This window comes from Ascidiella aspersa, chromosome 6 (genome assembly GCF_963924565.1).
Source record: "Ascidiella aspersa chromosome 6, kaAscAspe10.2, whole genome shotgun sequence".
Classification (NCBI taxonomy): domain Eukaryota; kingdom Metazoa; phylum Chordata; class Ascidiacea; order Phlebobranchia; family Ascidiidae; genus Ascidiella; species Ascidiella aspersa.
The window spans coordinates 15,268,172-15,282,659 of record NC_139452.1 but is presented as its reverse complement, the minus strand read 5'-3'; the positions used below and the strand labels follow the sequence as shown (position 1 = coordinate 15,282,659).

The window sequence follows — 14,488 nt, the reverse complement described above, 5'->3', positions numbered from 1 at the left end:
GTGAATATTATCGCAGTCACGCAAATTAGCAGACGTGCCTTTTTTCCATTCCTCGCCTCTCTCACTCTCTCTCGTGTGTTTTCGCGGTAAACTAGTCAAGTCTGCTGTGTTGTCGCCTTTTTGAATGTTATTAATTTGGACAGGTAAATTAAATAGTGTTGGGTCGATGCATTAACCTTCAGATAGGAATTAGAAATGAGGAGTCTAACAATAGGTTTAATAAACATAAGGTAAGGCATCCCCAATCCGCTACAGGGCCAAGGTAGAATTCATTGTATTGTCTCATTTTCATTGACGTGAAAGATCAAAAAGCTATCAAAGTTCATAGAGATCGAATTTGTATAACTTTTATAATTTAGAATGCCGTATCGTGTTTAAAAAACTTGCGCAAACGCTAAAATGTTGTAGTTTAAGTAGATAAAGTTTGCCGAACAACATTTTGGGGGCCACGGTCTCGTACATGCAGACGACGAAAAACACCTATGAATCGTCTTAAGACTCCGCCTAGCGACAAAAAAACAAAAAAATAGTTGGGGAGGTGCGGGACCGATGGAACAGATTTGTTTTTTCGGTGGTAATTTCAAATAATGGATACCAATATACTAATGCACGGATGCATAGTGTACCCAAATTCCGTGCGTAGTGTACCCAAATTTCAAATAACAACTGAAAAACACTCTTGATTATTTTATTCTGGAAGCATACATCTATGGGTACCCACACGGAAAAAATAATTCAAATATAACATATCTTTCTAAATTGTTTTTAAATATAAAAAACGTCACATTTTGTTTCATCGGTCCACCTCACAGGACCTATGGAACACCCCATGGGACCTATGGAACAGAGCATGACTGCACCTAAAAAAAACTGCGCTGAGTATTACTGAAGTGCATAACTGCTCAATTAATGTTGTATAAATAATGGCACAAGAAAATATATTTACAAGAATGAAATAAAATACACATGAAAACAAGCACAAAATGCAGAAATGGCATTTTTTTTATTTCTGGCGGAGTTTGCAACCAAGGTTTATTGTATCAATTCTTTTTCTCCGTCAGGAGAACATATCTTTAAACATAATAATAGTTAATAAATGTGCGATTTCGTCGAGTCCCTCGACCGACTCAGACTCTACAACCTGTATTCCGCCAATTTACGCAACTAAATGGGTAGATATTCAGCAATCCACTCATAGGGGTGTCACCCACTTACAATACATGGTTGGAAAATATCCACCATGTGCTATTCCCGAATCCGAATCCAGCAAACCAAACCGACTCCCTCAACTCCTATAGTCCGACTCAGCAACTTAGCAATCTTGTATTGACTTACCGGCACGGCACTATTTTTAAATAACTTAACTGGACTTAAGTATTTTGGACAACTTACTTGACTGAAACTTTAAACAAATAACTTCATGTTGTATTGCCAGTGCTCCCTAAAAGTTTTGATTACCGATAGTTTTTTCAAAAGGTCGTATTTAGAGTTCGCGTTGACCTTCTATTGGAACAATACTTTTTAACGTTACTTTCATTAGAAGTTCCTCAGTTGTTTTTTTTGGCAGCTTTCCAGTGACGCGAATCAACAAAAAAACGAGGAAAGAAAACAATTACGGAAATCTCTCTTTGTGGCCTAGAGCGATTTAATATTATTTTTGATATCCTAGACTGACCTAGAGCGATTTGATATTATTTTTGATGAATTAAGTTAGAAGGCAAAGTTGCCTTTTTTCAAAAACACTATCATAGCGACAGTTTCAAAACTGGGTCAACCTGGGCAACGCTAAGTATAAGACATTAAGTTGCGCTAAAATGAAATAAACACGTTTTCTTTCCAGTAACAAAGCTAATAAACGGAATTAGTAATCCATAACATTTTTAGTGATCCATTAAGCAGCTATGGGAAATAGAAAAGTGTATCAAACAAATATTTTGTGAAATAAATTCAGGTAATTTTGTTTTGTACCAGGCACTTTTCCCAGCACTGAGGACTAAATCGCAATACCATTCTTTATTTCCTAACTGTTCCTGATCACAATACGAGATCGCAAAAGTGTTAACCACTGCTTTTGTGCAAAAGAGCCAAAATTAAAAAAAATCCGTTCACTTTATTACAAATTTATAAACAATACAATTATGCATGCAGCAAAAATAATTTGACAACAAAGAACAATGATGGTGGATTTGTCATCAACTATTGCCCGGAGAAACAGTATTCTTGCGTTGCGTTTGATATAAGAGTCGTGCTTCTCTGAAAGCAATTTTACATTAATTACGATTTTTATATCGATGGTTGGAGTTGAAACAACTAAATTATAGTCATCAAAAGTTGAACAGTAAAAAACAAAAGCAAACGCGAGTTTGCAAGTTGTGCTCTTGGTGCGTTTATCCGTCGAATGACAAGTTTCCAAGCAGTGGAAAGTTTTAAGCAACAACACCGAGTGAAGTAAATTGCAAAAATGATATTTGCTAAAAGTTTGACAGTATTCCCATTTTAGAAGAGAACTTCAATTTTCACGTTTTACACGACATAAATTTAAATATGGCTAAAATAAACAAATGAGAAAAATCGTATGGAAATTGAGACAAACAGACACTCACCCAATATCACGTAGATTCTTCGGTAACCTGCATAGAATGTCCATTGGTTTGTGTTTGTTGTTTAGCATTGCCCCCAGCATCACCATTTTCGGCACTTTTTTTCTCTGCTTTTGCCTTTGCCCTTTCTTTCTTTTGCTCGATTTTCTGTCGGATTTCATCATCCTACATTAAAAACATGTAAACAAAATAATATGTACAGTTGTACACTGTACAGTATTAAAGCAATCAATAAGTTACAACATTTAAAGTTAAGATAAGATGTCAGGTTCTAATAAAAAACAAAGTTTTAAGTGTGCTGTAAGATTGATAGTCTAGAATAGATATTCTTTGATATAATACAGTGGTCGGCAAACTTTTTTTGTCGCGGCCCAAAGCACTCTTTTCAGAGCTATTGAAGGCCCACTACGTAAAACCACTACGAAAACAGTGGCGGATTCAGGATATTTGATTTTAAGGTGAAATAGTACACGGCGCTTCAATGCCCAAATAACTGCTATAGCGTAAAACATAGTATCAAACGAAGAATTTACGCGGGAAGCCCGAAAATATTTCAATTACATTTAGTTAAAGTTGGCAAAATATATAGTTTGATAGGTTTTCTGAACCACATTTGGCACGTGGGCCTTTCCAAGCTGTGCAATTTAAAAAATCTATGTCACACTAACTTTTTAAATAGTACAATGATTGTACGGCTACCACGCGGCCAACAACTACATGATAACACTAAACTATTCAAAAGTAACTCGCTCACTGCAAATGGCTCTGCGGCCCACAGTTTGCCGACCACTGATACAATATATGGTTCAAGTTATTAGCTCTTAAAAAATTGCATGTCAATCTCAATTTTTTTAAAATCATGAGAAGGGGATGTTTTTAAATGTTTTGTCTAATTATGCCAAAAAAACAGAAAAAAGAGATTGTAGTCTAAATGAGACCGTAAGCTTTTCCTTTACAAGATACAAATAAACGTGAACAAACAAACGTGATGTGACATTTGTGTTTGTGAGTTTGATCAATTGGGATTTGGCTCCGGGCAAGCTTAACTGTACTGTAAATGAATAAAATTAGAAAAAGACTGCTCCCAAGCATAGTCAACAAACCCTAGTAACGGTATTGTGTTTTTACGAGTTCAAAGTGAGTAAGATACAGCTTAATTAAACATTGTTTATAACCCTGTCAGTATAAATACATTATTATAAACACTGAATGCTAACAAAACATACTGCGTCTTTTTTGGCAAATTTTTCAAACATGCCCTGGTATTTGGCCATCTCCTTTTGTTCGCGATCTTTGATTTTGGCTGCACACTTTTGCATCATTTGGTGGGCAGTCTTATTACTCTTGTTGACTTTGAGAACCTAAAACGAATTAATGAGAAACTAACCTACTAAATAACGTTAACCATATGTACATATAATAAGCACCCATCATCATAAGCTTTAAATATAACTGACACATTAGTGTTTTACATTAAAACGGTTAGAATGTTTTTTCACAAACAATATAAAAATTAAGTTTTTCATACTTACTCCTGCAAAGGAAACTTTAGCTGAATCAAAATCATTTTGATTAAACTGAGCCTCTCCTCGTCGAAACATTGCCTTCTCATTTAAAGGGTTAATTTTCAGAACCTGCAAAACAAAGTTTTTAAAAGCAAAAAAAACTTTATTTGTTAGGTTACTATGAATTCTATGTAAAAATATATAATTCAATGGAAAATAATAGATATTTTAAAACAATAAATAAAGTAAACGAATTATGCATAACCCTATTGTCATAAATTCTCCAACACAAATAACCTTGTTTGAGTATCTCTCTGCTCTAGTAAATTCCCCAGTTTTGTTGTAGCATAGAGCTAAGTTAAGAAGTCCAGCACATTTAACTTCATTCCAATTTTTAATCAAGGCACGGTCTTCATCAGACCCTTCTTCTTTAGTCTCATGGTAATCAAGAAACTTCTCTATCTTTAGATACTGGATAATGGCTTTTTTGTACTGTTTGGCCTGTTAAAAAAAATGTTTATTTTATAAGAAAACTGTATCTTGCAACTGTGACAGCAAAATAATCTAGCAAAGCTAGCAATTCAGGTCAGACACATTAACCAGATCTTAAAAGATATATATATATATTTCGCCAACTCAGGCATTTTGCTGTTACTGATCAGGAAATAAGGTCGACATTTATCTTGAAAGGGTCAAGGTGATTTCCATTGTTGCAAACTGTGGTTATAATAAGCACTTAGGTAAGTGTGATCCAACTAAATTTGGTCACGGGTCACAAAAGAAGCAACTTGTTTTATATTGTGGGTAAACTGATGAACTGACAATAGGGTGTATCTTTATAGAATCGAAAACCATCGGCGGCAGGTTTTAGCCAGTCGATCACTGCTCCGCTGACGCGTATATTAACAAGTAAAACTCATAGTTAAAAACATGAGTAAAAACAGGATCAGACGTTTTGTTTAAAGGAAAATATATTTCGCCAAATTGGCATCATCAGTTCCTGTAAGAGTACAAATAAATAAAATCAGAGCGCAGCCATCAACAAACCAATAAAAGTAAACAATAAAATATTAAAACATTATAATAGACTAAAAACGCAATGAAAAGCACTACAGCCTCGCAGGCAACACGACTGGGATAAATGAGTAGGCGACGAAATAAGTGGAGGAAGGAAAAAAAATACATATGAGCAGTGCGAGATGCTAGACGGTAAAATGCGGCTCGAATGGGTAGCGATAAGATAGCGGTTTATCTTATTCGCGGTGGAACCATTTTTTGGATGTTAATGGTTGCGTTGACTACCTTTAGCCACTTTGCTTCACATAAAAACCACCTTTTAATAAGTTGGACATATGTGAAGCAAAGTGGCTAAAGGTAGTCAACGCAACCATTAACATCCAAAAAATGGTTCTACCGCGAATAAGATAAACCGCTATCTTATCGCTACCCATTCGAGCCGCATTTTACCGTCTAGCATCTCGCACTGCTCATATGTATTTTTTTCCCCTTCCTCCACTTATTTGCGTCGCCTACTCATTTATCCCAGTCGTGTTGCCTGCGAGGCTGTAGTGCTTTTCATTGCGTTTTTAGTCTATTATAATGTTTTAATATTTTATTGTTTACTTTTATTGGTTTGTTGATGGCTGCGCTCTGATTTTATTTATTTGTACTCTTACAGGAACTGATGATGCCACTTTGGCGAAATATATTTTCCTTTAAACAAAACGTCTGATCCTGTTTTTACTCATGTTTTTAACTATGAGTTTTACTGATGAACTGATGGGCGTTTAGAGGTCGACATGGCAAAATGCTGTCAACCAAAGAATAAGATTGATTTCACAAAAAAAACATTGTGGTTGTTTCAACTTAGAGTCAATCTCATATATTTTTCAAATCACAAATATAATATGAGAACATTCCACACTACAATTGGCGGTAATCGATTTTGTTGCGAGATTCTGAAAAAAGTTACAAAAACACGAAGCATTTTGTTTTGTGGAAAATAGGTAGAGATCATAGGCACATAAAGTACTCAATTTAGATCATAGCATTTCTGTGTTTTGTAGTTAACTTTGAATAACTCCTATATTGAAGTAAAAGGCAATTATGTTAGTTAAATAAGTATGATATTCACATGGGCATATTCTGGGGATACACAGCCATGTTCCTCCCCACCCAAACCGAGTTCTCAACCAAAATTGGGGTAGTTTTGAAGTTTAAAGGGGGGAATCTGATTTCTGCAAGAAATCGTAATAATATTAAATGTTCAACGTCAGTTTATGTATTAATAATGCAAAAAACAGTTTTATTTTACGTTAAACATTTATTAGGACCAGCACCCTTTCCATCTTAGTTATCATGCCTGTGCACTTGAGCAGTTTTGCTTGTGCCTAAGAGAGGACTGCATTTAAAGAAGGTGTGAATCAATGGGAAAATGTCAAGAGGTAGTCTAATTAGGAAGTGTAGTGGGGTTGTCCAAAGTAATTTATAAAACATCAATAACTTTTTCAAAAGAAATTGCAAAGCATTGTTTGCACTTAAACAATTTATCAATTTAAACCAAATAAATGCACATTTCAGTAGGAATTTTTAGGACTATACAATACATGTTATTGATGCAAGTCAACTTAAAAATTTAAATTTCACACACAAGACAAAACTTTGACTGATGAGTACAGATCCTTTCGCTCACAATTGAGTGCTTTACAACAATATATATTTTTTTTTCTTAAATATATTTAGCAAATTTGATTACTAAAAAGTTGGTACTAATACAGTGGCTAAAAAGTGTAAAGTTTAAGGAGGCTATATTCTCTTGGTATTGACATATTGGCAGGTGCTGTTTTCTAACAGGAGAAACATCATATACAAGTTGTTACCTTAAAGAATTCTGTTCCCTTTGCTTTAATGACTATACTTTCTTCAATTTTTTCCTTATCATTCATTTCCCAAGATTCTCTTGTTTTTTCAAACTCAATAAGTTCTATTTCATAAATAAGGTCCGCACCAGATGGAATGTTAAACTTCTCACAGCCTGTTGCACCATAGCCATATTTAGACTTCACATTTATTTTGCAGCGCTCGCCCTTGTTCATTTTCTTTACAGCAATATCAATGGCTGGCACAAGCTGAAGTTCATCATCACCTTAAATAACAAAGTGCACTGAGAATAAATTTACAAAAATTGTCAAAAAAAACCTCAACAAAAAAATTGGATATAAAATAAATAACAATAATAATTTACCAAAATTTAAGCTTTTATTACCAGGCATATACTTTTGCTTCTTGCTGCATTATTGTAAAAGTAATATCACTATATTATTTATATTAAGTTTGAATAAAAAATCAAAGTCAATATACCTTCATTAAGGTTGTACTCCACTTCTCGCTCATCGAATATCACTTCATTAAACTTTCCTTGAAATTTTACCTTTACACGTGCCCCTTCATTAGGGTTATCAGGCTCTAATCCTGCTGTAAGGATCTGCCGTATCACGCTTTTATCATTTTCTGGGGATATATCTTCAGCCTGAAAATTATTTTAAAGTTATTGTTTGTTTCTCAACAAAAACAATGTTCTTTAATGAAATCACTCAAGGTAAAATGAACAACAGAATATGCAATTATATGGTAAAACGATGTATTGAATGATGTTTATTACCTCCCAGTCAAAGAGTTCTATTTCAAATACCAAAGTTGAGTTTGGAGGAATCTTTGGAGGGCTTCCTTGCTTACCATATGCATAATATGGCTTGCAAGTAAGTTCACAAAGCTCTCCTCGTTTCATTGAAGCAACTCCAATATCCCATGCTTTTATCACTTCACCTGGTTACAATTTTAGGCTCAGTTACATTTGGGATTACACTACATTATGGTTAATGGTTTTCTAGTTTATAATAGACCAACCTAGCAGCTCATTAAATGTCTCATTTTTTTTAGAATTTTGCAATAACAAACATCAATTAATAAAAAACTACCCCACACTATCTCCTGGACCTTTGGATTAGGGTGATAGAAGGGTACCAGCATCCAGGATCACACTATTATTTGAGAAGGGTTTATGGATCACAGATTATAGATTATTATTCAACAGTTTAAACTACTCAGTACTTAGACTTGATTAATACCTCTAAGTGCTTTTTTAACCTTTTAATGCAGCAATTGACCTCTAAACACATGGTGGTGCACCAGGTGAATAAAGCGCATCTGAATTTTTAAGGATACATGTTGTCTTAAATCGCTTGCAAGGTTTATACCATTAACCTAATTGTTAATTTTTTCAAGTACCGTCTTCTTAATGAGTCAAGGCAAAAAAGAAATAATGAAATATAAGCTGGTTTATATACGTTGCTATAAAGTCATAGAATAAACAAAAAATAGAGAATATTGGGGAATAACTAAATTAAACAATGTTGAATGTTGAGCATGCCACAGATAATGATGACAAATATTGGATATTGGTTTCATACCATTTTACTGTTGTCACCAATGTTCCCTGTAAAAGTGCAAAATGGGCTCCACAAGCTTTTACAGTGTTTTTTTTTACCAGACCACACCTTGTATTTTTACTTTCACATAACTCGTATAAAACTAATCCGGGTATTTTTTGATTCGCATGCTATTTCAAAAAACAATTTGGGGACTTTTAGTTTAAAGGTAGCTCAAAAAATTGCTTGTGCACTTCCGTGTAAAGAGTATGCAAGAGAACCTATTTTATTGCCGAAAAAGTGCTTAGCAGGAACTGGTTGTCAACAAAACAACACCAGTCACATCACTATATAGGATAGCTTTTATAAAGACTTGAAATTAGTAAGATGCTTTAAGAATTGCAAACCAAACCTTTTCCTAAATTGAAGGTGAACTTATCCCCCCTATCTCGAGATGAATCAAACTTAGTTCCATCCAGCAGTGTTCCTGTGTAATGAACAGTGACCTTATTTCCTGCAGTTGGTTGTTCATCACATGATCCAGGTCGTTTAATTACCTAAATTAAATAGCATTTATATAAAACTTTTTTAATTTTAACAGGCTAACAAAGGTTTTGAAAGAGATGTTGTAAATAATGAACTTTTGATGGGTTCAACATTCTCAGGGGCATAGAGTGGGATAATGTTTAAAATAATGATAGCAAAAACTAAAACCAGGATTGCTGAATTGTTATGTGACAACATTGCACCTGGCATTAAAACTCATGTACCCTTATTGCAGCCAACACCTAATAATCACTGCTTGTTATCATTGTTTTCTTTAACACAGGGATGCGTACCAATGAATAACATATTTTTAATGACTCATTTGTCTTTATAGTAATAGTGGCAAATGCATGCTAAAAAGCAAACTACTAAACGCATTTTGCTTCTCTTTTTAAACACCACAGATGACAACAATTAAAGAGAAGATGCAGCAGTAAAGTTTCACATTAAACTAACATGCAGGACTTGCAGGTAAATGTATGACCCACTCCGGGGATTTTTTTAGATTAGGGAGCCTGACGTTTGGCTAGAAAGCAGTGTGATATTTTATTAAGCGCACAGGTGCACTTTCAGCAGCATCAAAGCCAAGCATTTTGTAGAAAATCGCTGTTGAATTCATTTAGCCACAGAAGTCAATAAATCCAACAAAACTTCAGACTTTTGATTTCAACCAGTGTTCCATTACGGGCTGGAAACTACATAATTTTAGGCTGCATAAACAACCACCCTGTGCAATATTCACAATTTTTAATCTGGTTTGTATCTGTGATCGAGATTTGTTAGAATTCCGGGCTGGTCTGGAATTCTACCACTTGTTTTTGTTCAGTAACAAAATAAGTTGTCAAATTTGAAATAATAAAATAAATATGGTAGAAAAAATATAATATTAATAACCACCCAAAACCAAATTCGCACCCAAACTCAAATAGTGTCAGTATTTTAACCCCCAGACGAAAATAACATATGGAGGTAGTGTGCTTTTGTTTCTGTTTATATATTCATAAATATATATCCTAACATTTTAATAAAATTTTTGGATAAAAATCTGATTGCTGGATTACTTAATATGTGAAAATTTTAACTGGATCTTTGTTATGACTCTTTTGCTTTCGAGGCCAATTAGAAATATTTGACATTTATTAATTTTTGAGAAAATATTTATAAATAACTGACAGAAAATTACAGGGATTTCAAATGAACAAAAAAAATCTCGGAAATTTTTTTTACAATTCCGGGTATTCAGCAAAAAGGCAAAACTCAAAAAAAAAAAAAAATTGTCGTCCTTGACTGATATAAAGAAAAAGATATTACCAAAGGTCTATTAAAGTTGTTGCCTGAGTTGCTTTATTTTCGCTTACCAGTGGAAAAACTTTTTAACTAAATTTATCTTATCAATAAAAATGCGCCCTACACAAGGAAGAGGCTAAAAGTGAAAAGCGATTAGATGCAATCATATCGGAATCATAAACAGAATCCCGGCGCTGGTCTAGAATCCTACCACAGTGTTGATACAATTATTAAAGGAATGCAGAATATTTGGGCTAACCCGCACCCTAACCCAAGTAATGTTCGGTGTGGTAGGATTCTAGACCAGCGCCAAAGTCACTGTACAAAGCTCAGGCGAAAATCCGAATATTTATTTAAGTCATATTCTCTTACGCCTTCAATCCTTTTGCGTTTTAAAAAAACCCAAAGCAAAAAGTCAAATAATTTCGTCGGGATTCCCAGGAACTTTTATTTTTAATTCCATTTCTCGAGAGTGAAAAAATCCGGGAAAAAGGGGATCATGGCCCTGTTTAAACACATTGGTATCACCCTATGTGAGTCACTCTGTACATGCTTAATTTTTATTGCAGATCGGAATAATTTCTGATCGACATCTAATTTACTTGTGAAGATATTAGATGGTAAAATTTCGGACGCTGGTATAGAATCTTACCATAATTATTAAATCCACGCACAATATCTGGGTTAAGGTGAGAGTTAGCGTTTAGGTGTGGGTGGGTCAAGTATCATTGTATTTATTTTTTAAGAATAATACTTGACCCACCTTAATCCAAAACGCTAACCCGCACCCTTGTACACAAATGTGCGTTGTGGTAGGATTCTACCCAAACTCGCACCCTAACCCAAACAATGTGCGTGACGGTATTTGTAGACCGTTTGTTGCGTTACTTTCAACGCACCACATCGAGTGCCGAATATGTGCTATATGAGAAAGACAGACAAAAGCAATAACATAGATACCTTTAGAACGCCTCCATCTTGTTCTGGTGTTAAATCTATGGCTCCGATGTTACTGTTTCCAATTTCAGTATCAACTTCCATGATATAGTTTAAAATTTGGCTGCAATCAATCCAGTACAAAATACAAATCGAAAACTTTAGGGTAAACGGACAATTCTTTCGAAAATTCTCGAATTGTAAATTGTAAACAAAACGCACGCCGGAAAAAGAGAATTCGTAATCTATGCCGCAGGGTCCAATTTCTGCATGTTGAAAATCGAAAGGTTTAGGACTCTCGTAGTATTTTGCAAACATTTTAGCAACTGTAGGAGGAAAATGGCATATAGCATAAAATAGTCAGACAAACAAAATATAACTCCAGGGTGAATTTAAGAAAAAAGTTCGTTTACCCATATTTATAATGTTTTGGTTTGTATTAAATACCGGTATATAAGCATCATACCAAAAGTACATCACTCTTTGAAAATGATAAAGTAAAATCGTAGTTAGGCGCGAAGCGCGAAAAATTGCGTTTATTTTGTTTGAATTGACTAGAAACGCTCAACTATAAGTTCAGAGAAAAGACGGATTGAAGGTTGCATAATACGGTCTTGTTAGTACAGTGGTGCCCGACCTGATGATCGCGACTACAAATCGGTTTTGAACCCATGTGTTAGTATACCTGATTTATAACTAAAAATGACCAATCTGAATAAAAAATAATAGAAACAAGTATTTCCCAACTGGTTTGTGTCACGCGATCCGTCAGAAATTTATTTGAGATTTAAATATGACGAGAAAGGTCCTATTTCGTCGAAGCTACAAAGACGCATTTGGTTTTATTTGTCGTTTGTGGTCATTTTATGGGCCATCCTACTGCCGTGTTAGTTTTGCTTTATATATTTTATTGTGTGTTTCAACTCAATGCAATCGTATTAAAGTAACCATCAGCAACTCTATTTTATCAATACATATATAAATGAGAAAATATATAAATGAGAAAGTTTGTCCGCCGGACGGCGGACGATGCCATGTGTTCGCTAACTCGGTCGCTGGCGTACGACATAGTTATTAATAGGCCACAGCTTGATGGAATCTTATATTTTGTTTAACCTATACTCGAGAATGATTTGATCCGGAAAACACTTATTTCTTATGGACACAGCGCCTTTGCCAATATAGGCTTAATATTCTTGCTGCTTTCATAAGGGTCGCATCCTATTTAATTGTGAAATAGTATTTGCTCGACTCATTTTGCATGTTAAATTACACATTTATTTACACTTACACGGAATGGCACACCAAAATGCGGTGGTGATCAACAATCAACAGCTTGATGGCGTGATACATTTTTAACCACGCAAAATTGGGGAGTTGCACCAACTTACATAATACAACTCGCTTTATGCAAAAGGCTACATATTATTGTTACAAGTAAATACCCTATTTAACCTGGGCAACGCCGGGTATTTCTTCTAGTCTAGTATTAAATGGGAAAGTTGGGCTTACGGACCTCTGATGGCGGTCGAGATATGTTCGCCCTGTCGGTCGCTGGCATGGCGGCAGACCACGACGTCACATTGTGCGGTGCTCAAGTTACGGATAATTGCGCCTAACAGGAGCGGCAGCGTCTATGTGCGCTCGCTTCTCCGCAGGCGCGCGCGCGACATATCGTAAAAAGTAAAGCCTCCGCGCAAAACCTTTTTTAAGCGCAATTACTTGCGTTGACTTAAAAATAAAATAGAGTATATTGCGTTAATACAAATTTAAGAACTTCTTAAAGTATGTTACAGCCTAAAATTTTGGTAGAATTTCGCAGAATATCGCATTTTTTATTTGCGACGGTTTTTATAGTAACCAATTTTTAGTTTTAAATGAGATTTTATTTACTTTGGACGCAGTATGGTACCGGGATTACATTTTTTCTTAAATATTACGCAATGCGACCAAAGGCTGCTACAACTTAAGGTTTTACGTTTGAGAGTGGTTCCCTATCAATATATGTCAAAGGTTTTCGTTACTTAAAAGATCCTTAAGTTATTATGTGATGTGTTTTTGTTCTTCACAGCCATGATTAAAATGCGTTAGGCCTACATTGTAAAAGCAAAAACGCTGGTCGTCGCTATCCCTATTTTGTTGGACGCTAACTGCGTGTCTTAAATCGGGTAAATTAATAGGCCTTCTTTCAATCAGAGTAATACCTTGCAGCCTATGTGAAAGCGGCATTAACAGTATAACCTAAAAACCAATGTTGCGTTTAAAATAGGTCATTAAGTAGAAAGGCACAATCGCGCTGTGACCATTTAAACAATAATTCGCGTGGTACCAGTCTTACATAAGCTTGCTCGTATATTATAGCCGATAATTTAAAAAATGGGGTATTTAACACCAAACCAAATTGTAATTTTGTGTGTTTTGTACAAATAAAACGACTAAACACACAAAAGTCCCATTACATATTTTACGTAACGGAAATTCGTGACATATGTTATATCAATCGGAAATCATTAACAAAACGTAAAAGCAGCAAATGTTTAATGTGCGCAAATTTCAAGAAAATACGTAATGCCGACACCATACTGCGTCCAACGAAATAAAATTCCGTTTGAAAAGTAAATTTGCTTAGTTTTTAAACCGCTGCAATAAACGCGATATCTTGCAAAAACTATTTGTGAAGTTAAACAGATTGTAACAAGCTGTTTTGCTTTCACCTAGATAACAACAATTTATTCTCAATTAGGGTTGTTGAACGGTGTCTGAATAGGTGAATTGGTGCCAAATGAAAAATTTTTAGGAATACGTTGCTATAAATGTAATATTTTGCGAACTCTATAAATTTTTTTGTAAGAATGTAAGAATTGTATGTACTTTAATCAGTTTTACTTATATCATTCAGCCCAAAGGCGATATTCTATGGGTTTTTTTCGTCGTAAGACTTACAACTTTACAGTCCAATTCTGTTAAATTATACTATAAATGTCGTTATTTTGAGCAACATTCGAAACCTTTTAACTAAAGTTTTGCCAATGCAAAACAAATAAACCCTTTTTTGCGATTCGCGCAATTAAACTGGATTTAAGCTTCATATTTGCGCACGAGTTCGTTCAAGAACAACAGGTGTTCCTAAGAACAATTGCTGTATGACTAGGGCAATTTTTTTTTTACTTAAATTTTTTTTTTGACT

General features: G+C 34.7%; 1 protein-coding gene across 1 annotated transcript; it reads right to left on the bottom strand.

Moving 5' to 3' along the window:
* Positions 1–1,323: 1,323 nt before the first annotated feature.
* LOC146140403 (peptidyl-prolyl cis-trans isomerase FKBP4-like) lies at positions 1,324–11,488 on the bottom strand. Its single transcript, XM_083391196.1, has 10 exons — positions 11,326–11,488; positions 8,945–9,089; positions 7,767–7,930; positions 7,466–7,634; positions 6,985–7,250; positions 4,403–4,606; positions 4,133–4,234; positions 3,827–3,961; positions 2,604–2,765; positions 1,324–2,253 (listed from the first exon to the last, which is right to left on the bottom strand). Exons 1-9 carry the CDS (start codon positions 11,404–11,406, stop codon positions 2,610–2,612), a joined length of 1,422 nt encoding a protein of 473 aa, XP_083247322.1. The 5' UTR covers positions 11,407–11,488; the 3' UTR covers positions 1,324–2,253; positions 2,604–2,609.
* Positions 11,489–14,488: the final 3,000 nt, after the last annotated feature.